The sequence below is a fragment of the Choloepus didactylus genome, chromosome Y (assembly GCF_015220235.1).
Source record: "Choloepus didactylus isolate mChoDid1 chromosome Y, mChoDid1.pri, whole genome shotgun sequence".
Classification (NCBI taxonomy): domain Eukaryota; kingdom Metazoa; phylum Chordata; class Mammalia; order Pilosa; family Megalonychidae; genus Choloepus; species Choloepus didactylus.
The window spans coordinates 39,790,285-39,817,539 of NC_051335.1; the positions used below are offsets into that span (position 1 = coordinate 39,790,285).

General features: G+C 42.1%; 1 protein-coding gene and 1 pseudogene across 2 annotated transcripts in view; both read left to right on the forward strand.

The window, feature by feature from the left end:
* LOC119524222 overlaps positions 1–12,457 on the forward strand; it is a 35,576-nt pseudogene extending 23,119 nt beyond the window's left edge.
* Positions 12,458–17,549: 5,092 nt separating this feature from the next.
* LOC119524191 (centromere protein I-like) overlaps positions 17,550–27,255 on the forward strand; it is a 96,983-nt gene continuing 87,277 nt past the window's right edge. For both annotated transcript variants that reach the window (XM_037822832.1, XM_037822833.1), the window contains exons 1-2: positions 17,550–17,772; positions 18,383–18,520. In XM_037822832.1, the coding sequence (XP_037678760.1) occupies positions 17,550–17,772; positions 18,383–18,520 (361 nt within the window). The remainder of the gene's footprint in view (positions 17,773–18,382; positions 18,521–27,255) is intronic.

The window sequence follows — 27,255 nt, forward strand, 5'->3', positions numbered from 1 at the left end:
ACCTAGAATGCAATAACTTGGCCTGGTTAACAGCGTCCCCCGGAGGGGCCGCTGTGTGGGTTAGCATTACTTGGGTATTTTGAGCTGAGACCGCTTGGTCTACTATACTGTTGCCATCAGCCAAGGGCCCCGGAAGGCCCGAGTGACTACGAATGTGGCTAATGAACCAAGAATTCTGTCGATGCTCCAAGATGCTCCTGAGGTCAGAAAGTGCTTTATTGATGGCCGAGTTCCCGGGGAAAAAGGTGGAAAATGCGAGGACTCGGCAGACCTGATAAGTGTATAGGCTGTCGGTGAAAATGTTCACTGGGTGGTCCCAGTGGGTGTTTAGCGCGTATGACACCGCCAGAATTTTCCCCACTTGGACTGAATGAAGGTTGACATAGCTGAATAGGCGGGGTTCTGGGTGGTCCGGGGGATAAGAGAGGAAGGCAAAACGGGTTTTGGAGGCGTCAGTAAAGACGGTAGTGGCACCCGGGATGGGTGCAGAGGAGGGGAAAGGGTGGAAGGGGCTGTGGAAGGGAAGCTTGGCGAGCCCCTGTAACAGTCGATGGCTAGGATAGTGGCAGCTGAATTCCCCCTGAAATCCTTCTAAAAGGATTTGCATGTCCGGGTTATTTCGTATAAGCAGACGGGTTTGGCCTGCGTCCAGGGGCCAAACAATTTTTTCCGGCGGTGCTCCAAATACATGAACAGCCAGGGTGACTAGATCTGAAGCTAGGCTGATCCAGAGCCGCACTGCGGGGCAGATTTTCCTAAGCCGGCTTTTAGCGGGGTGCGCCCAAAGTAGAGGGCCATCTTGCCACAGGCAGCCCATGGGTGTTCCGGGCGTAGGAAGGATGAGTGCCATAAGATTGCCCTCTCTAGTGCTGAACCTGTTGAGACAGCAGGCGGCGAGCGCCTTGTTAATGGCGGCAATGGCTTCCTTTGCCTCCTGGGTGAGCTTAATGCGCCGGGAGACCGCTAGCGGCGGGGCTTTTGGGACACTCAGCAGCATAAAGAGTGGTTGGAGCTGCGCGGTGGTGATTGGCAACGCAGAGCGGAGCCAATTGATCTGGCCATAGAGCTGTTGGAGCTCAGTGATAGTGACCCGATCCGGTATGTCCAGCTGGGGAGCGGACGGGGCAATGGTTTTATCAATGCTAAACCCTAAGAAGGCCAATGGCGGCACAATCTGAACCTTTTCGGGCTGAACCGTAAGGCCGAGGTCAGCTAAATTAGTGGTGAGGTCTTTAAGGATTAGAGGAAGCGCCTCGGCGTCCTCAGAGGCCACCAAGATGTCATCCATGTAATGGATGAGCATGGCCCGCTTTCGCAGGGGGGCCACTGTGTGATTAACATACATTTGGCAGATGGCCGGACTGTTACGCATCCCTTGAGGGAGGACTTTCCATTGGTACCTGCTAGCCGCGCCCGCGTGATTGGGGACGGGGACTGTAAAGGCAAAGCGAGGGCGATCTCGCTCATGTAGCAGGATGGAAAAGAAACAGTCTTTGATGTCAATGGTGGCTACGTGATAGTGGGCCGGGATGGCCACCGGATGGGGGAGGCCAGGCTGCGGGGAACCCATGGGAAGAATATGCTTATTGATCTCCTGCAGATCATGGAGGAGCCTAAATTTCCCTGTGGCCTTTTTATGAATAACAAACACTGGCGAATTATAGGGACTAGTAGAAGGTTCTATGTGGCTTGCGTCCAATTGTTTTTGGACAAGGGCTTGGAGTGCAACTAATTTGTGCGTGGGAAGGGGCCACTGCTCCACCCATATAGGTTTCTCAGTATCCCACTGCAGAGGAACGGGCGCTGGAGGTGTTAAATGAGCAGTGGCGCACATTATTGGGGGGGCTGCGTGGTAAGCACTGCCCCAGAGGCGGCGAGGATATCACGGCCCCATAAAATTTGGTCTATGGTGTGTAGGAACAACAGGCGGAAGGTGCCTGAGTGGTCTTCTTCATCCTCCCACTTAATGGGTCCCATGGCCTGAAGAGAAGTGGAGGCACCAGTGGCTCCCACTACCGAGGGACCATCAAGAACCATGCACATGGTGGCATACTGAGCGGGCATGCAAGAGACTTCTGCCCCTGAATCGAGCGTGCCCGTGTACCATTGCCCCCCTATTTTTAATTTACGGGTAGGCTTTTCCGGAGTGATAGGGACTGTCCAGAGAAGCGTTTTATTGCCGGTGAGGTGATGAGTTTTATTAGAACCGGCCGGCACGCTGCCTCTTAAGGGCGGGGCTGAGGCTTGCCCCGCTTGGAGTTTAAAGCTTGCTCAGCGCCTTGGCGCTGATTGACACCGGGGCAGCGGCAGAGGGTTTGGGGGTTATTTTTGCAATCGCGCGCCCAGTGATAGCCACGCTGACAGCGTGGGCAAGGAGTGGGAGGGGGGTGCCCATTGCGCGGCAAGAAGGGCGGGCAGTTGACCTCCGCATTGGGGCACTCCCGGGCAAAATGGCCGCTCTGCCCGCACCTGAAGCAACCGGCGGTGGCGGCTAAGGCGGCAGTGACAGTGCCAGAGACAGCCTGGGCTAGGGACGTGGCAGTTGGGTCAAAGGCGCTGCAGGCAAGTACCCAGTCGTGTATGCTCTTCTCCCGCAAGGGAAGGATAGCCTGCTTGCAAGGGGGATTGGCTCCCTCGAGAATGAGTTTTTGAGCGAGGGCCAGTTGGGCCTGGGGATCACTAACCTTCCGAGTGCAGGTTTCTTCGACCCTGGAGACAAAGGTGGCGAAAGGCTCACTCGGCTCCTGGAGGAGCTTGGTGAATTTCATAGGCCGACAGGCGGAGCAGTTGGCAAACGCTCGCAAGGCGATTCCCCGAAGGATAGGCCAAAAGGTCGCGGGTGCATTAATATAGGCGGATGCATGTATAAACGCTCCCGTGCCTAAGTAGGCTTCGGGGTCATGATTGGCCCCAGTGGCTGCATCTTGCTCGCTCTGCCTAGCTGCTTCTGCCTGGAAGTGGGCACGCCAATCAACGAACTGGCCGGGGCCAAGGATGGTACGGGCAAGCGAGGCCCAGTCTTGGGGGAGGCAAAAGTCCATGGCGAGATCTTGCAGTATTTGGGAAGCGTATGGGCTACCTAATCCGTCCTCCTTGACGGCCCTGCGAAGCTGCTTGATAGTATCTGAGTCAATGGGATACCAGTCGTACGGTTTCTGTGGTGTGGGGGTAAGGTTAAGGGGAAAGCAGCGAAAAGCGTGAGGGAAAGGAGGACGCACTTGCAGAGGGCCTGGCACGGGAGTGGGGGTAGGGGCAGCGTTGCCCCAAGGGTTGCCTTGAGGTGTAGAAGGCAGCCAGGGGTTGTTTGCCGGTGGGGCGGGAGGGGCGGCGGCAGCCGCCGGCAGCGGCTCTAAGGGGGAGAGGAAGGCGGGTCGTGAGTGGGGGGTGGGTGTGGGCCGCGGCGGCGCAATCCAAGAGTCCGTGGAAGGGGGAGGTGGAAGCGGGAGGCCCCAAGTGTCGCAAGATGGCGGCGCAGTGGGCGTAGCTAAGGCGTAAGATGACGGGCCAGCTCCGCCCTGTGGAAGGGTGGGGTAAAGCGCATGCGGTTTCCGGCCCGGCTTAGGGCTGAAGTCATCGCTGGAGCACTTCCTCCCTTCAGTGGAAGAAGAAGGAGGAAGTTCGCCATCTTGGCGAGACGTGGTATTGTTTCGTTTTTGGGGGGTGACTTCGAGCGCGTTGTTAATCTGCTCGACTAAGGATTCTGTGTCCGAATCGTGGTCCGTATTGGTCTCACTGTCCGAATCTGTCGATTGAGTTGATAGGGCTTCCTTGGATTTAATGGGGCCTCGATCAGAGGGGAGGGAGCCTTGAAGGCAGGAGCGGACGGTTATTAAGGTGGGGAGCAAGCCGGGAGGGAAGCGCTTGCTCTCATGTTCCATGGCGTTGGTGACCCAATCAATAAGGCGATCGTAAGTGACGGGGTCCCAAAGATGGCAAGTGGTGAGCCATGGGTTAAAGGGCAGCAGGAGGTCCCAGTATACTTGCAGCTGCCGGACAGACACCTTGCAACGATGTGTGTCCAGAAGACCCGCCAGAGCGCGAACTTGAGGCGCTTGGCGTGCGGATAGACAATTACCCATAGCGGAGGGGAAAGGAGGGGGGGGTCGTCTACCGAGCAAGGAGAATGAGGTAAACCGTGGCCGTGAGGCCGAAGGAGACGGCGAGAACAGAAAGCAGGACTCTCTGGTAACGGGAACAGTCTGGGGGGGGCGGTCACGGCGAGGCACACTGCGCCGAACAGAGAAACGAAGACACAGAGGACTACACCAAAGTAATGAAGGGGTAGAGGGAGAGTGTTAGGAGGAATGGGGGTCATAGAAAGAGAAGACGAGAGGTAGTCGGGGGCAACAGTATTTGTAGCCGGGATAATTCGGCAAGGGAGAGGCGGCTCCGGGCGCGGAGCGGCGAGGGAGAGGCGGCCCTTACCTTGCAGGCGAGGAGAAGGGGAGATGGAGAGGCGTCCGGGCGAGCGGGCGATTTGCTGGACCGTTGTGTGGAGAGGGGACGAGTAGAGAGGCCTCACCCGGGGCACCAGTCTCAAAGTGTCATTATTGGTGCTGTTGTTTTAAGATTATTTGTTCTTTAAAACATCTCTATAACGTATATTCATTTTGTTCACTATTCTTATTTTACTGATGGATAAACTTAAGTAGAGCAGTTTAATGACCTATCCAAGCCATAGGGTAACCTGGGAGCAGAGATTAAAAGCTAAGTCCATGACTCAATATTCCTAATGAAGGGGTCTCTAATGCTTATAACTGTTTTCATGTATGGTAGATCTTACAATTGAGCGTTGAAAATAAATGGCACATTCCTGTTCCTTTTCTGTACTTGTTCAATGGAATCAATCCATATTTTGGGGGTTTTGTTTTACTTGGAAATCAATTTTTCAAATTTAGATTTTGTTTTTTGTTTTACTTTTCTGCCTACTGTATTTTTCTTGTTCTAAAAACATTAGTGTTGTTCTTATTGTGATCCCCTCCATGGAGAATTGCTTCTGAAAACCAACCAGGCAAATGACTATGTACTTCTTTCCTTTCTCTATTGGGGAAGCCAGAAAAGGTTAGTGGAAAGAATACAGGCTTTGGAGTCATACAGGCTTGGGTTTGAGTCCTAGCCCTCTTGTAGTCTCAGTTTCCTCATCTGTAAAATGGGGATAATAATATCTTTCTGAGAAGGTTGTTGTGAATGCTAACAGAGATAACATATGAAAGTATCTGGTACAGTGTTTGCATACAGTAGGTGTTCAAAAAATGCTCTCAGTGAGGTGATGATAGTGATCCTATTTTATGTAGTGGTTCTCTGCCTAATTTGGCCAATTAAAAGAGTAGAAATCAGGCATTTAGAAGAGCAAGATGCTAATCTCATGTGCCCAGATGAACAGGGTTTTAAGCAGTCAGCTAAAACTGAAAAATCCACACGTACTGCTGTGGAATTGGCACAGTGGATCCCATCAAAATCTCCTCCAGATTTGGCAGGTGTCATTAAAGAGTACACTAAATCCCACATGAATTCAACATGATCAGCTACTCCCTTGGCTAAATGCTGTCATTAATTGACTTGAAATTGGGAGACAGCACTTACCCAGGCAGCTGAGCAGTTTTCTTTGCAAATGACTGGGAACATATGAATGGTTGACTTGCTCTAAATTTGGTATTCAACTCTTTATATCAGGGATTCCATCCTGTAAGCACAGAAGGCCATATATGGAATAGAGGGCCACATATGGAATACTAAGAACACCAAAATCCCATCACCCTGCAGCCAAGGGATTTTGGCCCTGAGATGACAGGGCACATCTCTGCTTCTTTGCATCCCCTCATAGTAAAGGTCTGCTGATTTGATTGATTTGCTTACCTGTAGTTAAATGCCCTCCTGTTTGTGTAACCCTGGGGAAAGACTCCTGATATGTCTGGGCAGTTTATTTAATGCTCATAAGTAATCTTTTATGCTTCCAATCACCACCATTCATTGCTTTCCAACTAGGTAATAAGATAGCAATTCACTGATGCTTTGAACTGCTCTCTGAGGCGAGACAGTGTGTTTATCCATGCAGAGAGGAAACTGAGACCCTGAGATATGAAGTGACTTTGCTTAATTCACACAGTTAGCTGTCACAAACTAAACTATACATTGGCGTTTAGAAGCTGGTAGCCTCTCAGTATGGCCAACAGCTTGTTTGTTTCAGCATGACCTTTGACTGACTGTAGAAGAGAGACACTTCTGCTCTAAGATACAATCTGGGAGGGATCCACTTTGGTTAGTAGGACCAGGCTTGCCAACTTCTTCATTAGATTTGCATTACAGCCAATAGAAAGTAGAATTACTTAAAAGGTGTTTATCATTCACATGGATAGTTGGCAATTAAATATTCGATGACTTTATTACATTTAAAAAATGATCTGTGATTTACATGTGGCATTTCTATTTCCTATAGAGATTCAGGAAAAGCACGCATGAGTCAGTAAATTTTGCAGCCTTTATGTAGGCTTTACGATCTAAGATAGCAACCAGGCTGAGCTTTTTAGCCAAAATATATTTTTGTCAGTGCCATCTTCTGCTTTCGTATAAATTTTCCCTGTAAATTTTATTGAAGTATAACATACATTCCAAAATGTGCACATAAATTAAGTGTACAGTTGAATGAATTTCCAGAGAACTCCTGTGTAGCCAGCACCCATATAAAGAAACAGAACATCATTAGCCCCCCAGAAACCTCCCTCATGACTGTTTCCAATTACCAACCCCCTCAAAGTTAATTACTCTTCTGACTTCTAATAACACAAGTTAGTTTCGTCTGTTCCTAAACTCTATCCAAATTATTTTTCTTTTACCTAATTTGCATGTGAACTGATAGACCTAACCACTTGCCCTCTCTTCCCATTTTGTCCTGTTAGCTTCTGGCTCAGGTCAGTTATTAATTGTAACTGAAGATGAATATTATTAGACAGTTTTGAGCTGTTAATGTTTAATATCATTAATTTGATGTCATGGAGCCTGGGGTGTTGTGAAGAATACATGACAAAAAGAAAAAGGTATGACTAAAGAAATGTTCCCTGTGATTTGACTCACATCTGACTCATATCTCATACCACAAGAATGGACCTGTCTGATTCATCACTATTATTAAAATAATTACTGTGGCTTGTGAATGTATGGATTTGTAATTGTGTGGTTTGCTAATGATGAAATGCTTGTGTGGCCCCTGGTTGATCCTATGATTTTATGATTCTTTGACTAATTTTCCAAAATCCTTTTTTAATTTAAAGAAAAAGGGAAACTGAGGTAATAAGATACTTAGTAACTTTCTTCAAGCAATATAATGGCAAACTAAGATTGGAATTTAGTTTGAGGATTTTGCGGGATGATTGCCTATGATTGAAGAGAAGATTTGGAACATTTGGCTAAACTTTCTCTTTCCTGCTTCTTTCCCTATAAGGCAACTGGTTGCAGGGTCTGAGCCATTGCAATGGAAAGGAAATAGATCTAACAACGTAAAGTGAAGTTTCACAAAGTGAAACACACTAACAAAGTGAAGCCTTTTGGGAGAGTGAGTCAGTCAACTTTTTCTTCTTCCTGTTAGTACAATCAAGGACTTGAGAGACCTAGCTACTATAGCCTAAAGATATGTGACCCTCTTCTGTTAGAACTGTAGTAGGATTCTTCTGATATCCCCATCCTACTCCCCAAGACAAATAATAAAAGGTTTCCTATAATGTCAGGACCCATCTAAGCTTAGTCCTATCTCTGACAAGCTAAATATTCCCTGGTTGGAGTCCTGGAGAATAGATTGTTATCTGTACTTACTCAGATTTGAACTAGATTTGGTGAAATGGCTTACCTACATGTGGTTTCCTCTTGAGAAAAGGAGGAAAGAGACAACAGCTGCATAAAAACTATCCATAGCTGCCGTGTAAGAGGCTAGCTAAGCAACTGAAAAAGTAATATGGAGTTATACCGAATGGAGAAGAAAAAAGATCACTGAAGTCATAGGAACCTGATTTAAAGACTGGAAATTGGGCCCAAGGGCTACAGATACCACTGTAGATAAGAATCTATTCTTGAATGATGGGTGGCTAGCCCTAGCCAAAAACATAAGCATTTCCAGAAGCAACTCAGCCAACATCAGGGACCTATGGCTCATAACTGACTGCAAGAAACTCATCTTGCCTCCTGTGTTCATCATGTACGAAGCTTACACTTTGGATCTATCAATTACCTCATGGGAAGATTTGTGGTGTTAATTAGAAATGGTCCTTACTTAAAAGTGTTGAGGAAGTCCCCAGGGTATAGATTTCTTTCCCTAATGCCCGACCCCCTATCAGAATGCAGAGGGGGAAGAAGTAGGCATTGTTGTTATCTAGGTCAACAGTGACAGGAAAGGGGCAGGCTTTTCACCACCACCAGGTTCCCTAACCCTCAGCTTAGCTCTGTTCCTCATTGTTGTGGCTTGGTTCATCCCAGAGCTCACTCTGCCTACTGGTCAACCTCTCTCTAAATTTCACTCTGAAAATCCATGATTTTACCTTAAATGGGAAGAGGAAGGAAGAACAACTAACACTTTGTGTTTTCTATCCTCTCAGGAATAGGGTAGAGACTAGGGTAAGGTGAAATTGTAAATAAAGACTGGACCTGATGGGCTGGGATTAGAGAGAGGTGAGTGAGGCAGAGTTGTGTAAGTGCAGGGTTAGATACTGCTTTTACTTAAAATTTGAAATTTTGTTCATCATGGATATTACTTATCTTGATTGAGCTTTATGAAGCTTCCTTATGTTTTGCAGCCATGGCAAGTAGCCTCACTCACCTCATCCTAGCCCTGGTCCTGCTCAGGAAACTGAGACTCAGAGAGATCAAATAATTTGCCTACAGACATACAGCTAGAAAGTGGCAGAGCTGGAATCTGAAGCCAGGTCTGTTTGAATCCAAACCCATGCTTTTTTCACTTAACCATCGGTCTTTTAACAGTCCTGAGAGAGGATTATCTCATGCCACTCATGAAGATTAATCCATGAAATAAAGGTGGATTCACTTGTCCAGAAGTGAGAAGAAATGACAACATTTGTTCCAAAGCTAGAGTGTGGGAAACACTATTCTAAGTGCCAGATGCTTCCGAGTGGTCAAGCTGGCTTTCTGCCTGATTTTTGTAATACTTGTCTTCCATCTGGCACTTTTGACTATTCTCGTCTTGAAACTCCTCCTGGCCTCCATGGCCCCATCGATTTTGGCTTTCCTTCTCCTTTTCTGAACATATTTTCTTCCGTGTCCTTCATTGTGGACTCTCTTTTTCTTCCTGTTCCTTTGATGTTCTGTCACACACTTTTCCTCACTGTACACACTCCCTGGGCAATCTCATCTCTTTCTATATTATATACTGACAATTATCCATTCTGTATCTTTAGCTCATACCACTCTTACTGAGCTGCCTACCAGACATGTCCACTTAGATGCCTGTCTTAGAGATACTTCAACTCAAACATCCTCAAACTGAATTCCTTGTTCCCCTTGCTCTCTGACTTCCCCCATCAGCCTGTTTCTCCTGCTGCATTCCCAAATGTGGAGAATGGTTAACACCCATCTACCTAGGCATCCAACCCTGAAAATCTTTCTTGACTCCTCCTTTACCCTCAGTGCCCACATCCAATAAAATACCAAGTTCTGTTGATTCTGCATTCAAATTATCCCTGAATCTGTCCTCTTCTCTCCATTCTCACTGTGACTAGTTTTTCACCTTGCTTCCAGGCATGCCACTCCAAATCCATTCTCAATATTATTTCCAGAAGGACCTTCCTAAAAAGCAAATTGATTATGTTGTTCCCTCATACTTATAGGATAAAGTCTAGTTTCATAGCACAACATATATATTTCTCTGTGATATGACTCATGTCTATCTCCCCTGTCTCATGTCTTACCTCTCTTCCCTCCCTCCCCCCACCCATGCTGAACTGTAGCAGTGTTGTCAACAAACCAGTTTATTTTGTGCTTCAGGGTCTTTGCACATGCAGCTTCCTCTGCCTGCAATGCCTTCCCCTTCCTTACTGATCTTGCGAACACCTGCTCATCTTTTAAGATTCCACTCCAGTTTTTTTCAGCCTTCATCTAGGGAGAATTGACCACTACCTTTGGTGTGCCTCTGCTGTCCCCGCTACATAATTTTATCCAGCACCCATAATGTTTTATTGTACTTCTGTATTTACATTATCTGTTCTTCCCCTTAAAAACTGCAAGCTTCAGGAAGACAGGACCTTTGAATGATTGATATCTGTACCTAGAGCACCTAGTACAGTGCCTAGCAGAAAGAGGCACTTCATAAATATTGAGTAAATAAATGGATACTTAATGAAAACAAAGCAGGGAACCCATCCAACAAGACTCTTGATGAAATTTCATCAATTTGCTCCAAAATGAGGATCAGGCCAATCTGAAATAGAAAAATATGAATTATCTATTACTCTAAGGTAATATAATTCTGTTACTTTGTAATATATCCAGTAACTCTCCCCTCTGTCCTCCGATATCTGCCTTGTGCATACCTCTATTGTATAACATTAACCATGTTGCTTTATAATGTTATTTACTCTATCTGTATCCCCCTACTAGACCTAGAGCTTTCCACCCTTTCTTATTCATTTATATATCTCCAACACATAACACATAGTAGGTGTTCAATAAATATTTGTTGAGTTAAAATTAATGAATTTTAACTATGCTAACTAAAGTAGTGTCTTGTAGAGGTCTAAGGATTTACCTCAGTGAACATGAGAATGATTTTGTCTTACTGTATTTCAGAAATATAGAAGGGACTAACATTTGCACACATTTTAATTTTTGTATTTGCTTAGCAAACACTTAAAATTTTTTTTTTTTTAGATTCCACAAATGTAAACTTTGGCTCAGCTATTTCTGAATGATCAAATTAGGAAAGTCCAAATTAGTGAAACTTTACCATGCTGTGCCTTACCTTGTTTCATTTTGGTTGGCATTCATATGCATCTGGGTTTGGAAAATGTGGATGTGATTAACACATACCAGTTTTTATGGGCCCAGTGAATTTTCTTGCAAATTCTTAAGGTTGTTTACGACTGATAATCATAAAAAATTATTAACTCCCGGGGAGGAATGTAGACCCGGCATCGTGGGATGGAGAACATCTTCTTGACCTAAAGGGGGATGTGAAAGGAAATGAAATAAGCTTCAGTGACAAAGAGATTCCAAAAGGAGCCGAGAAGTCACTCTGGTGGGCACTCTTACGCACACTTTAGACAACCCTTTTTAGGTTCTAAAGAATTGGGGTAGCTGGTGGTGGATACCTGAAACTATCAAACTACAACCCAGAACCCATGAATCTCGAAGACAGTTGTATAAAAATGTAGCTTATGAGGGGTGACAATGGGATTGGGAAAGCCATAAGGACCAAACTCCACTTTGTCTAGTTTATGGATGGATGTGTAGAAAAGTAGGGGAAGGAAACAAACAGACAAAGGTACCCAGTGTTCTTTTTTACTTCAATTGCTCTTTTTCACTCTAATTATTATCCTTGTTATTTTTGTGTGTGTGCCAATGAAGGTGTCAGGGATTGATTTAGGTGATGAATGTACAACTATGTAATGGTACTGTAAACAATCGAAAGTACGATTTGTTTTGTATGACTGCGTGGTATGTGAATATATCTCAATAAAATGAAGATTAAAAAAAAAAACAAAACCAATTTATCTGCCTTATTCCATTTGGTGTTGCCGGTGAGGTTTAAATCACAGAGATCTCAGGAGATTGTTTGCTTTGATCTTATCTTAGTTACAAGGCTTTTTGTTTAGGGGACACAGTAAAGCAATGGGAACACCCTTGTCTGGTATGGAAGGAGAATGGTGGGGAAGAAGGAACTTGCTTGTGTTTTCATCATTCTAATGTTAAAATCATAGTTAATGCAGTGATTTCCTTATGATATTTCCACTCTAGAAACGTGCTTACAAGAGCTATGTCCGAGCCCTCCCTCTGCTGAAGAAAATGGGAATCAATTCCATTCTCCCATGTAAAAGCATTGGAGCTCTTGAGGTGGCCTGCAGCATCGTCATGACCCGCCTGGCCGTGCCAAAGATGTGGCCAACTTCTTCCTACTCTTGCTCATGTTGGCTGTGCTCTTCTTTCATCAGCTGGTTGGCGATCCTCTCAAACGCTATGCCCATGCCCTGGTGTTTGGAATTCTGCTCATCTGCCACCTGTTGATTGCTCGCAAACCTGAAGACCGGTCTTCTGAGAAGAAGCCCTTGCCCAGGAAGGCTGAGGAGCAGCCCTCCTTGTATGAGAAGGCCTCCAGGGCAAAGTGAAGGTGTCATAAGAAAGCAGAAGTGCAAAAAGTGGACCTTCTAGGCAGTTGCCTCCATGACATCAGTAAGATGTCAACGTGTGTTTTTCATCTGATTTATTTATCTTGGGGGAAAGGGAAAAATATAATCTGCAAAGTAATGACTATATTGGCTTGTGTACATCTATATCCTAAATGACCTCCCCACTTAGACATATGTGCACCACCGTTAATCACTTCAGGGCAGCTCTCACATCTTGCTGCATGTACATGTATACGGCTACTATTGAAGTGTATTTGTAAGATGGACTTCAGCAAGCATGTGACTGTGAAATTGTGTGGGAAAATTTAACTACCATGTGTGTGTTCGCACACACGCACGTGCAGAGGAAAAGGCTCTGAATTTGAAGTAATCCTGCACAGGCATCCTTCCCTTTATAGATCAATTCCAGCAAAGGCAGGATAAAATAGACCTCATACAAAGAGAATCCTACATACTGCTGGTATAAAATAAATGATGTATTCCCATGAGGGGTGGGGGGAATCCTGTAATAGATTAAGATGAAAATTTAAACTCACCACTTTAAGAAAGAGTTCCTTCAATTTGAGACACTGGGTTATATGTAAAATTAATTAGTATCTGCTTCAACAGTTGTTTAAATTTTAAATACTCCATACTGAGTTTAATCAAAACAAGAGGTATATGCAGTCAATAGAGAGTCTAACTTCTCAAATGATAAAATAGGAAGTTTCACTTTGCCTTTGTCCAAACCCAACCTACTAAGACTCTTTACTCACGATTTGAAACTTGAAGCAGTAAATTTGTTACCAGATATCTTTTTTGGATTTTCTTGAGCCAAAAGCTGCCTCACTTCCACTATTCTCAGCAGCTAATCAAGACTTGGTAGTTGCTCAATTGTTGCAGTTGAGGGAGCAGGGATTAGAAGTATATGAATCTCAAACCCTAGCTGTTCTCTTAAGTCATCTGAAATTTGTCAGAGGAGCTGTATCCAGCGTTTCTCTACCAGATCACTAGTCCTATTGATTCTTCACTGAACTTTGCTAGAATAAGCAGAGTTCCAAATCACCCCCAGGGGTGTTTCTTCTTTATCACTCTGGTGGGTGGAGTTTTGCTGGGGGATGGACATTTGGTATGTTAGTTGGATTGAGCAGTATGAAAATTTGCTTTTTTCATTACATATTGCTATTTCTCCTTGTTAGATGTGCTTTGGTGATTTAATATTAATATGACAGGGATGCGGAAGGGGGTGGGAGTTGTGTGTGGGGAGAATATGGATTGTACTTTCTTCAGTGTCATTGTTCTTGGTAATTGATACCTCTCTGTCTTATTCCTCTCATTCTTTCCAAATAAAAATTTTTGAAATTTGGAGGAAATTGTCTGGACACATACTGAAAATCTGGAAAGAAAGGGTCATATTAAGGGAGTTAAGCTCTTCGAGTCTGGGGGCAGGGAGGAGAAGAAAGAGAAGAGGGGCACAATCACTTAATATACTAATGGCCAACTTTACAATCCCCTTCAGGTTCCCCACACTTCTGTGATGTCAGCACAAAAGACATAAAGCCTGTCTAATTGGATCCCAATACAGTTTCCAAGTTTGGGGAGTTCTGTTTCATTAGGTGATGCCAAGGAAAGTAGAGGAATGATTTCTGAGAAAGTTGCAGGTATATTAAATAAAAGTGAACCACTGCCTCTTACTACACGTGTCCACAAAGTGGCACAAGTTGCACTGTCACATTAGGCAAATTTTTTCAGGGCCCCAGCTACATTGTCAACAAGAAAGAAGGGGGTTGAAGCCTTAAAAATCTCTTGCAACTTACATCTTTGAATATGCAATCATTAAAGATATGAAAAATGACAAGGAAGATTCAGTCTAATAGATAAAAGCAGCTATCTTAGAAATATTTGAATCGTCAACACTGTCTCAATTTTCACACATATTAACCAAGAGTTTGTGAAAGTACTCGGAAAACCATATAAATATCAGATATGGTAAACAATCTTTTCTGCTGTAGTCTTTCCCAAATACATCAACTTAATCTTTGATCCTTCATCTCTCTCGACGACTGCAGTTTTGTCTACGATTTATAGGTATGTTTTGGCTTCAACAAATCAGTGGGAACCCTTAAGTGTGTATCTTCCCTCTCTGATTCCTATTCTTAACAAAGAGATTATATCAGGAACTAACTTCAGGTCACAGAGTAAGCTCTTGTTGCTGTTGTAGTTTCTTTAATGTCAATTGATTCCTTAAGATTGGGAATCTTTGTATGTTGACTGCCAGCTACAACTGACTTAGGACACATGCTTGTACCAAATTTTGGAGGGTACCCATACCCATCCTCGGTAAAAGAAGGGCAGATCGAGCAGTTCTTGCCTCCCACCCCTTATCTTTACATGTTCGGAGGTCACAAACTCGTTTACGTAAGTCTCTTGCCTAGCATGGAGAAGCAGCCTTTACTGTGAAATTCGCAATTTCGTATTTTCCTACAGAGCCAACGTTCCGACATTTGGGGTCAATCTGGGTAAAATGATCACCATAATTTATCATTTAATTTCAAGAGTGAAGGCACTAAATGCTCCGTTTTACGCAAAATGACGGACACGAATATTATTAGAACACTGGAAACGCCAGCCAATCACTAGGCTTCAGCAGCAAAGCCCCACGCCGGGCGAGCCTCCAGGCCCCGGCTAGTGCGGCAAGCCGAAATCCGAAACCGGGTCTGCGTTAGCGTCAGCGCGCACCACCTCGCGCCACGGAGCTGTTACCCAACCAATCAAGCGTCAGTAGAGCGCGCCGCCCCGCCTTGCCTCCCCTTGGGTATGCAGGGGGGCGCTTGCGTGGGGCGGGGCATGCTTATTTGAATCCGGAAAGCTGCGGCACGACTTCGGAGGCTGTGGAGTGGGAGACTGTGTCGGGTAAGGTTATTATTAGACATCGCGCCAAGTGGGGACCCGGAGAGCAAAGGAAATCTCCCGATTTCTGAGGACGGGACTACCCTTATAGGTGTAGTTGGGGTCAGTTTTTTTCCCGCCCAGGAATCTGTTCAGTGCGTCAGTCGCGACCAACTTCGCTCCCCGCGGGGGCAGGCTACGAAAGGGATATTTGGGAAGCTATGGTACAGTTGAGCGGGAAGGTGTCAGAAGCTGCTCACGCGCCTTTCTTTCCATAGGACTCTGGGAAACAATTCGGAGCCTGGAACTTCCCACTACGTTGTACATACATACTGCTTTCCTGCCCTGGCCTCGTCTATTCTAAGGAGGTGGGATTGGGTAAGTCTCATTCCTACCTTTCCCACAGTTTTTCCTATTCTGCAAAAACTTCGAAGGCGTTCCTGGTTCCTCTCTTGCCTTTTTCCCTGCATCCATTTCTTTTATCACTTCCTGCCCAGTCTACCTCCAAAACATATCATGCATCCAGTCATTTTTCCACCACTTCCACCGCTACACCGTAGGCCTAGTTCAGACTACAGTCATTTCTCTCTTGGACTTCTGCAAGAGCCCATTTTATTTTTTAAATCCTTTTTTAATGCAACTTTATTGAGCTATATTCACACGTCATATAATCTATCCAAAGTATACAATCAGTGACTCACAGTGTCATCACATAGTTGTGCATTCATCACCACAATTTTAGAACATTTTCATTACTCTAGGAAATAAAAAGAAAAGACAAAGAAAACCCCAAACACCCCACACCCCTTCTCCCCCCCATCATTGATGCCTAGCATTGTTGTGGTACACCTCTTACTGTTGATGAAAGAATATTAAGATATTACTGTTAACTATAGTCCATAGTTGGTAATAGGTACCATACCACTCTATTGTTAACTCCTTTTAATGGTTTCGGATGTTTGTTATAGTTAAAAGAGGAATTTTTTTGTATTTGTACTGTTAATCACAGTCATCGTCCACCACAAGATTTACTGTTATATAGTCCCATGTTTTTACCTCTTACTTTCCTTCTGTTGAAATATGTGACTCTAAACTTCTCTTAACCACTTTCATACACAATTCAGCACTGTTAATTACACTCACAATAATGTCCTACCATTGCCTCTATCCATGTCCCCTGCAAGAGCCTTTTAATTGGTCTTTTTAATTCCTTGATGCATAATATTCTGTTCTTCACACACCAGCCAAATGATCTTAAAACATAAATCAGATGGTATTGCTTCCCTCTTTTAACCTCCCCACCACGGTTTCCCATGATGTTTAAAATCCTGACTCCTTACTTTGGTCTACAAGTTCCAATATGATCTGGTGCCTGGCTACCTTTCTGACTTCTTCTCCCACTAAAACCTTTATCTCTTTCACAGCACGACTGCCACACTGGTGTTGCTGCTCTTTCTTGTTTGACAGTCTTAGGGCAGCCTGCTCTTCCCTCTTCCTTCCAGCAGCTCTTTGTATAGCCGGTTCCTTTTTGGCTTTCAAATCTCGGTTAAAGGTACCTCAGAAAGGTTTTCTCTGACCATTTATTCCAATGTAGATCCCCCCACTCCACCCTGTTTCTATCACATCACCAGGTTTTATATTTATTGCTAGTCTTTTTCTTATTTATTGACTCTCACACTCCACTGCCTTCTCCCCTCTGTTTTATGAGAGCAGGGACTTTGACTTGTATTTTTTTATCCCTGGTACCTAGAAGTGTGCTTGGCATGTAGTTGATGTTCAGTTATTATTTATTGGATAAGTGAATTTAACAAATGGAGAATGTTTTGTCCTGAGAATCCTTAGTCTGGCCACCAGTTTGGCTTTTGAAGTATACAGTTTTAACTTAGTACTGATAAAGTCGGGAGCATAAAGATTAAAAGCAAAATCAAGAAGGGGTGGAGAAAAATAGCAATGAGTGGAGAATGTAAGATTGAGTTCATGAGATGGATTATGTCTGGAATCACTTATGTGATACAGCTGTTTTAAGAGTGAAATTGCTATCTTGCCTGTACACTTTTACTGTTTTTCCTGGCAAGAAGGCAAGTTCAGCTGATGCATGTTACCTCGGAGAGTTTTTTCTCTATTCCTGTACAGGTCAAGGGCTTTCTGAAAAAGTTAACCTGTAGGTTTTGTTGCCTGGATTATTGTCAATTTATTATGTACCTCTTGTATGCTAGGTACCGTATTACATGCTGTGGATACAGGCAGATCTGGTCCCTGTTTTGTGGAGAAAAAAAAGGGAAGTGTTTGGCTGAATTAATGAAAATGTCACATTTCTTTCCATGTAGAATACATGTAGTAATGTCTACTCAAAAGAGAATTAAGAGCTCCAACGCACAAAAGAGGACTTCACAAAGTAGTAAAAGTTGTCAAACCAACCTCTCAGCCTGGAAAATAAAAGAGAAACCAAGTGACTCAGAGAGCATCTTGAAACATGGACGAAACAGTCCAGAGGAAGATTATCAACTTGCTGTTGATGAAGCAGGAGATGCTCTGCAGATAGCAGTGAGATACTTTGAGAAAAGTAAGAGTGATTGTTTTCCTTATGAAAATCTTATTTCTGTAAGACTGTTCTGGAAATTAGAATAATTTTTTTAGGATAAAGGAAAGCATATTTTTGCTCATTCATTCTTTTGTTTATGTAATAGACATTTATTTAACTAGGTATAAGGACGCAACAATATGACTTGTTCTTAGCAGAGTGGTTCCCAAACTTTGCTGCATGTTGGGATTACCTGAGAATCCTTAAAAAGCACTTATGACTGACATCCACTCCTACATATTCTTATTTTATTGGTATGAGATGCAACCTGGGCATCAGGAGTTTTTAAATACTCTCTAGGGGATTCCAATGTGTAGCAAAGGATTGGGAATCACTGCCCTAATTTGAAATAGTTTGTAGCCTAAGTTCAGTGTTTTGGGTTAGTTTAGCAGTGATGCTGGGGCAAAATTCAGTTTTCCTCAGTAAAGGTGTTATTGTTGTTAAATATTCTGGAGTTTTAAAGGCTTTGAATGGTTTTTAGGAAGGAATTTTTTACATAAGTTTATTTCTTTAAAGAATCCCAAATTATAATAGTGAGGCTGAGAACTGAAAGTTTTAAGGTCCCACTATTTAATATTGTTCCTTTTTCCAGGTCCCATTAAAACTTCACGGAGTAAAGATAAAACCTTGGAAGAACACTTGAAAACCGTGGAAAATGTGGCTTGGGAGAATGGATTAGCTCCAGGAGGAATTGATGTTCTATTAAATGTGGCAATCAGTGGCAAATTTGGTATGTCGGGATACATTTGTCATCAGTTTGCTATTAGTTTTGCCTTCCAGACTTTGATTTAGATTATTCAGTAGTTCTCTGTTTTTACTATTCTCTTCATAAGACCAATATGGTAAGGTTATAAAGTGGTGTTCTTAGGAGCCCCAAATTTCTGTGTGCATATGCTGAAAATGGCTAATTGTCACATATTTTTACAAATAAAATGCAGACTCTTGTCCCCAAATACATGGAAGCCATTTTTAGCATTTCTCTTAAGAAGCATAGACAATAATTTAAATAATGTTGCTGGAAGGCACCTTAAGTGATCCCTTGGTCCACTTTATTGCCTATAGGTTCACTTATCTAGGACAAGTCACTATTTACATTGTCTCCATTCCAGTGTCTTATGACTGTATCAGTTAGGATGCTTTTTCTTTTTGCAAATGCTTCCTTCCTTAGTCTAAGTTCCTTGGGGAGGGGGGTTATTGGGAGGGGTTCTTAGAAATGAATAACACCTGGTCAGTATTCTTTTTATTTGGAAAGAACATTTTAACCATCTTTATCCAAATTCAAACTTGGAAGGTGTTCTAGACCCTGAACATCCTCATTTTAAAGATGAGGAAACTGAGGGTCAGTGTGGTAAAGAGACTTCCTTAATGTCAGAGCTGGAACTGGAACTCCGATCTCCTAACTTTTATTCTAGTGTCTGTACTGCATCACACTGCTACTAGGTTTTCTACATTTTTTAAAAAATTAAGAAAACCATCAAAACTGGATGCTTTATATACTAAGTATTTCCTGGCCCTTGCACATTAGGTTCTTTTGTGTATGTGTTTTAAAGCAGCAAGACAACATTACTAGTCCAATTAAACTTATGATTTCTCAGTATTTTATTTCTCTCCTTTCACCTAATTAGCTCTCTGCATTTTCCCATCAAGTTAAATTTGACCTAATAAAATTGGCTTTTGTTCTTGTAGGTGGTTTCAGATCGTTTGGATGTTCTAATATCTTTCCAGGAATCCATGTTTAACTGATAAGTGTCTATCAAGATCAATTCAACCACTCCCTTCTCCCCTGGAAAAAAAATGTATAGACTGTACAGGTGTTTTCTATTTTGTTTCTCTTTTCTTTTTTGATACCTCAAAAGTTAATGGCTAGAAGGTTTTCATGCTGTCTTCCAGGTTGGGAGGTATTTCAAAATGCATGCCTCAGGTTCTAGAAACTTCTATATAAAAATTTAAAAATAATCTCTGGCTCCCTAGTCTAAATTTTTATTTTTCTGTTAAGCTGGAATTTGCTCAGGTAAAATGTGGCCTCAATTGCTTTTCTCACTTTTAGTTATTTCTGTAATGTCCCCTATCACTACTGGATCCTTTCCTGAAGCTGTTTGGGTAAGTTGAAATGCATATTTAGGGGCAGATATGCTAGAAATGATATCATAATTAGGTGCAAAGGAACTTTAACCTTTAGAAATTAATTAAAGTCATTTGGCCACAACTTCTCTAATAAAAAAATAAAAATATATTAATCATTTGGCCTTAAGATAAGGAGATTATCAGGGTAGGCTTAATTTAACTACATTTCCGTTTTGAAGGTGAAATATTCTTCAGCTGATAATAGAAGGGAAACTCAGAGAGTCCACACAAAAGGAGAGAGCATTCTTTAGAGGCTGAAAGCAAACTCCAGCAAACAGCCAGGGAGGATATAGGGACCTGGGTCCTACAACATAAGAAATTGAATTTTTCCAACAACTTGAAGGAGCTTGGAAGTGAATTCTTGCCCAGAAGAATCAATAAGAGATCAACTGGTCTATACCTTGGTTTCTTTCTGCCTTGTGGGACCATAAGCAGGGAAACAGATGAGCTCGCATAGATTCCTGCCCTATAGAGCTGTGTAATAATAAATGGGTACTGGTATAAGCGGCTAATGCTGTGGTTGTTTGTTATGCAGAAATAGAAAGCTAATGCAGCTCTTTTCAGGAGTTTTGCTTCAAGCTGTAACTGCACTGTGCAGTTTACCATGATAGGAGAAAACATTTATGAAGAGGTATTTTTGTATTGTTTCATTTTTTTAATGTAAAAAAAATTTTTTTATTGAGATTGTTTCCATACCATACAAATATCCAAAGATCCAAAGTGTGCAATCAGTTGCCCATGGCACCACCATACAGCTGTGCATCCATCAACACAATTATTTTTTTTTCAATTTTTAGAACATTTTCACTACTTCAGAAAAGAAACAAAGACAAAGAAAGGAAACTCAGATCTTCCCATACCCCTAACCACGCCCCCACTTCCATTATTGATTCATCGTTTTGGTATAGTACATTTGTTACTGTTAATGAAAGAATGTTAAAATACTACTAACTGTGGTATATAGTTTGCAATAGGTATATGTTTTTCCCTATACGCCTCTCTATTATTAACCTCTAGTTATAGTGACATACATTTGTTCTAGTTCGTGAGAGAGATTTCTAATACTTGTAAAGTTAATCACGGACATTGTCCACCACAAGATTCACTGTTTTATACATTCCCATCTTTTAACCTCCAGCTTTCCTTCTGGTGACATGCGTGACTCTGAGCTTCCCCTTTCCACCATCTTCACACACCTTTTAGCACTGTTAGTTATTCTCATTACATGCTATCATCACCTCTGTCCATTTCCAAATATTTAAGTTCACCCTAGTTGAACATTCTGCTCATTATAAGCAACCGCTCCCCATTCTTTAGCTGCATTCTATATCCTGGTAACTTATATTACATGTCTATGAGTTTACATATTATAATTAGTTAATATCAGTGAGACCCTGCAATATTTGCCTTTATGTGTCTGTCTTATTTCACTTAATATAGTGCCCTCAGGGTTTCTTCATCAACCGATTTCTTTTAAGATGGTTTTGTTCAAACACTGTACATTCCATCCTAAGTAAACAATTGTTGGTTCCCCATATAGTCACATATTTATGTATTGAGCACCATCGCCACTCTATATAAGGACATTTCTCCCACAAAGACGGAGGAATAGTCAAAGGCGGCAGAGAGGCAAAAGAAAAAGGCAAGAGAAAGAAAAACAAACAAACAAATAAAAAAACTTGATAGCTAGAAGGTGACAAAAGGAAAGATAGCATTAACCTAAAGTAGAATAAAGAGTTAGACAACATCTCCAGTGCCTGGAGTCCCATACCCTTCCCCTATTCCCCTCCATCCCCCATGCATTTAGCTTTGGTATATTGCTCTTGTTACATTAAAGGTACCATAATACAATGTTTCTGTTAATTCTAGCCTCTAGTTTGCATTGATTGTATTTTCCCCCCAATCCCACCCTATTTTTTAACACCTTGCAATGTTGACATTCATTTGTTCTACCTCATGTAAAAACATATTTGTACCTTTTATTACAGTCGTTGAGCATCCTAGGTTTCCCTGAGTTACACAGTCCCGGTCTTTATCGTTTGTCTTTTGTTCTGGTGTCCCACATGATCCCAGCCTTTCTCTTTCAACCATATTCACAGTCATCTTTGTTCAGTATACTTACACTGATGTGCTACTGTCTCCCAAAATTGTTTTCCAAACCTCTCCTGTCTTTTCCTTTCTGTCTGCAGTGCTTCCTTTAGTGTTTCCTGTAGAACAGGTTTCTTGTTCACAAACTCTGTCCTTGTCTGTTTGCCAGAGAATATGTTAAGCTTTCCCTCATATCTGAAGGATAGTTTTGCCGGAAATAGGATTCTTGGTTGGTGGTTTTTCTCTTTTAGTATCTTAAATATATCACCCCACTTCCTTCTTGCCTCCATGGTTTCTATTGAGAAATCCATGCATAGTCTTAACAAGCTTCCTTTGTATGTGATAGATCGGTTCTCTCTTGCTGCTTTCAGGATTCTCTCTTTATCTTTGATGTTTGATAATTTGATTATTAAGTGTCTTGGCATAGGCATATTCAGATCTATTCTGTTTGGGGTACCCTGCGCTTCTTGGATCCATAATTTTATGTCTTTCATAAGAGATGGGAAATTTTCCTTGCTTATTTCCTCTTTTGCTTCTGCCCCCTTTCCCTTCTCTTCTCCTTCTGGGACACCAATGACACGTAAATTCTTGCTTTTTGTTTTGTCTTTAAGTTCCTGGAGACGATGCTCGTATTTTTCCATTCTTTTCTCTATCTGTTCTTTTGTGTGTAGGCTTTCAGGTGCCTTGTTCTCCATTTCCTGAGTGTTTTCTTCTGCCTCTTGAGATCTGCTGTTGTATGTTTCCTTTTCATCTCTTGTGTTGTGCCTTTCATTTCCATAGATTCTGCCAGTTGGTTTTTTGAACTTCCAATTTCTACCTTATGTATGTCCTGTGTTTTCATTATACGGTTCATCTCTTTTGTCATATTTTCCCTAAACTTTTTGAATTCACTTATTATTAGTTGTTTCAATTCCTGCATCACAGTTGAAGTGCAAGTTTGTTCCCCTGACTGGGCCATAACCTCTTTTTCTTAGTGTAGGTTGTAGTTTTCTGTTGTCTAAGCAAGGTTTCCTTGGTTACCCCAATCAGGCCTCCCCAGACCAGAATGGGCTAAGGTTCCAGAAGGAAGAAATATTCAGTATCCGGTTTCCCTGAGGGTGTGTCTTAGAAAATTGGTACACCCTGTGATGCCTCAGGTCACTGTGCTTTTCTGCCCAGCAGGTGGTGCCTATTAGCCTATAATTCTTGACTGTGTAAGGAGGTGTGGCTCTTTTTCCCCAAGTTCTGAATGAAAGGCAGGTAGTAGAGCTGGGCTCCATCCCTTTCCTCTTAGAGAAGATAGACGCCCTAGGGGGAGGTCATTAGCATTTCAATGGTCTCCCTCTGCCTGTGCTATACCCTTGTCTGGGTCACAGAACTGGGAACTGAAAATGGCTTAGGCTTTCTCCACTGAGTCGAAAAAGGAACAGAGCTAGTCCGAGGCAACCCTCTAGCTCTCCAAGGTCAGTCGCCACCCAAAACCTCTGTCTGCTTCTTGGGGATTCGTACCTCATAGTGAGCAGTTCATACTTGCTAATTAAAACCCCAGTTGGAGCTCAGCTGAGCTATATTTGCTTGCTGGGAGAGAGCTTCTCTCTGGCACCACAATGCTTTGTAGCTCAGGCTGTGGGGGAGGGGTCTCCCGATTTGGATCTGCAGTTTTTACTTACAGATTTTATGCTGTGATCTCAGGCATTCCTCCCAATTCAGGTTGGTGTATGATGAGTGGACGGTCACGTTTGTCCCCCTGCAGTTATTCTGGATTATTTACTAGTTGTTTCTTTTTTTTTTTCAGTTGTTCCAGGGGGACTACTTAGCTTCCACTCCTCCCTATACCACCATCTTAGATCCTTCCTCATTTTGTTTTTTAACTACCATTTGATCCCCTGCTGTATTTTTAGAACAGTGCTAAGGCAACTGTTAGTTGCTAACAAGACTCCTCATGTTTGTTTTTTTTTTCCAGTCAGAAATTCTTTGATTTCATGGAAGGTGGGCTCAGTCATGGCTTTAGGGGTGAGCAGTCGTATGTTCCAAATTTGGCTAATAACATTTAAGTAGACACAGCTGGGAGCTTTGGGGAAGGATTTTAGTTCTTGATATCAGGGACAGAAGTTGAAAGAAATGTGCTGTGTGACATTGTCACCTGCCCCCTGCCTTTGAATGTGGTGTGAGGAGGTGCCACAACCATTTTGTGACCATGAGGCGAGGCCTAATGAATCACAGAGATGCTGATTCAGGGCCTTGTCATCTTTGAACCAATGTTACCAATGATTTACATCAAAATTCTTGTTAGACAACAAGAATACATTTTAATTGTTAAAACTAAAAAAAAAGTCATTTGGAAGTGAGAATAGAGTCAATATGGAAGCTCCCATTTGAAATTGGCACATGTGTAAAGCATTAGGGGTGAGATGGTTTTAAACTTTAGAAGGTGTTCCGGTTTGCTAGAGCTGCCATTATGCAAAATACCAGAAATGGATTGGCTTTTATAAAAGGGATTTATTTGGTTATAAATTTACAATTCTAAGGCCATAAAAATGTCCAGGCCAAGGCCTCAACAAGATGATAAACTTCAATGAAAGATGGCCTGTGGTGTTTGGAACACCTTTGTCAGCTGAAAAGTCACATGGCTGGTGTCTGCTAGTCCTGGGTTATGTTTCAGCTCCTCTCTCTCAGCTCCTGTGCATCCTTGCTTCTTTCTCCCAGGGCATTTCCCTCTAAGCATCTGGGAGTCCTCTTGTTAGCTTCTTCAGGGAAAACTCTGGGCTTCGTCTCTTAGCTTAGCATCTCCAAGCATCCTTCTGTCCGCATCACCAAGCATCTCCAAGCGTCAGCCTGCATCTGGGTCTGTGTCAGCTCTTAGCTTCTCTTTTAAATACTCCAGTGAACTAATCAAGACCCACCCTGAATGGGTGGGGCCACACCTCCATGGAAATAATCTAAGCAAATGTATCACCCACAGTTGGGTGAGTCACATCTCCATGGAAAGTTTTCACCCTGATCAAAAGACTAATAAATCTTCCTCCACAAGATTGCATTAAAGAACATGGCTTTTGGGGGGACATGATGTATCCTGACTGGCACAGATGGGTTAGAGGATGAGAATGGAGGAGAAAAAGAAATTAAAAGAACTACAAAAGTGGAAAGCAGAGATTTTTATTCTTGTGATTCATTACCTGTTATCACTGCTTCCCTTCTCTTTCCATAAGGTGATGGGGTAGATACTGGTGAGATGATGAAGTATATTTAAAAAAAATTTTTTTTAGTTTTTATTCAGATTGTTCACAACTATCCAAAGATCCAAAGTGTACAATCATTTGCCCATGGTACCATAATATAGCTATGCATCCATCACCACAACTAATTTTTTTTTCAATTTTTAGAACATTTTCATTACTTCAGGAAAGAAATAAAGACAAAAAAAAGGAAACTCCAATCCTTCCATACCCCTCACCACCCCCCTCCATTATTGATTCACAGTTTTGGTATAGTACATTTGTTACTGTTGATGAAAGAATGTTAACATACTACTAACTGTAGTATATAGTTTGCAATAGGTATGTATTTTTTATTTTTTCCTATGTGCCCCTCTATTACTACCTTCTAGTTCTGGTGTGATACGTTTGTTTTAGTTCATGAGAGGGATTTCAGATATTTGTACAGTTAATCATGGACATTGTCCACCACAAGATGCACTGTTTTATACATTCCCATCTTTTAACCTCCAACTTTCCTTCTGGTGACATATGTGACTCTGAGCTTCCCCTTTCCACCACCTTCACACCCCATTCAGCACTGTTAGTTATTCTCACAATGTGCTGCCATCACCTCTGTCCGTTTCCAAACGTTTAAGTTCATCCTAGTTGAACATTCTGCTCATTATAAGCAACCACTCCCCGTTCTTTAGCCTCATTTCTATATCCTGGTAACTTATATTTCATGTCTATAAGTTTACATATTATAATTAGTTCATATCAGTAAGACCCTGCAATATTTGTCCTATGTGTCTGACTTATTTCACTCAATATAGTGCCCTCAAGGTTTCTTCATCAACCCATTTTTCTTAAGACGGTTTTGTTCACACACCGTACATGCCATCCTAAGTAAACAGTCGTTAGTTCCCTGTATAGTTACATCTTTATGTATTCAGCACCAATGCCACTAACTATATAAGGACATCTCCATTTCTTCCACAAAGAAGGAGGAAGAGTCAAAGAAGGTAGAGAGACAAAAGAAAAAGAAAAAAAGAGAGAGAGAAAAAAAAAACATTACAGCTAGAAAGCAACAAAAGGAAAGAGCATTAACCTAAAGTAGAATAAAGAGTCAGACAACATCACCAATGCCAGGAGTCCCATACCCTTGCCCTGTGTCCCTACACCCCCACCATATGCATTTAGCTTTGATGTATTGCCTTTGTTATGTTAAAGGAAGCATAATACAATGTTTCTGTTAATTATAGTCTCTAATTTGCATCGACTGTATTTTCCCCCCAATCCAACCCTATTTTTAACACTTGTTGACATTCATTTAGAACTATATTTTAATTCTTGAAACCTTAATAAGCAAAAATTGACATAGAGTGTATGCAAAGCCATTCTCGGGAATATCACTTCTGCTACCCAGATAGGAGAGGCCGTAGAGGCCAGAGAGCAGGATAGAAATATCAGGCTAGAACAGAATGATATTGCTGTCAGCTAATTCCAAGGATTTCTGTTCTGTTCTGGTTTTGTTGTTGCCCCCCCTCCCCCCGCTTTCGTAAGGGTGAGAAATACAAGTATATTTATTCTTAAATGTAAAAGCTCATGCAAGGTGTCTATCAATAGCTTTAAATAAATCAGAATTTATTATGCCATTGAAAAATAAAATAACATTGAAATTTTCTTTTGATAGGCTTTTTTGAGGTATTATTTATATACCATAAAATTCACCCTTTTAAAGGATACAATTCACTGGTTTTTGTATATTTACAAAGTTGTGCAACCATCACCACTATCTAATTCTAGAACATTTTCATCACTCCTAAAAGAAACCCTGTATTCATTTCCCTCCCTTTTTATTTTTTATCACCCCCCCATTAAATTGACATATTAGAGTCAAAAATTTGCTTTGTACTTTGTATTGGAAGTTAAATGTAATTTTTTATTTTGAGAAATGCTTTGTAATGATAAGAGATACTGAATATTACTATTGGTTTTTTATTATCTTCAATATAAAGTGAGATTTTTACAACAGGAATCAATATTAACAGTAAGAGAACAATTGAGACACTAAAAT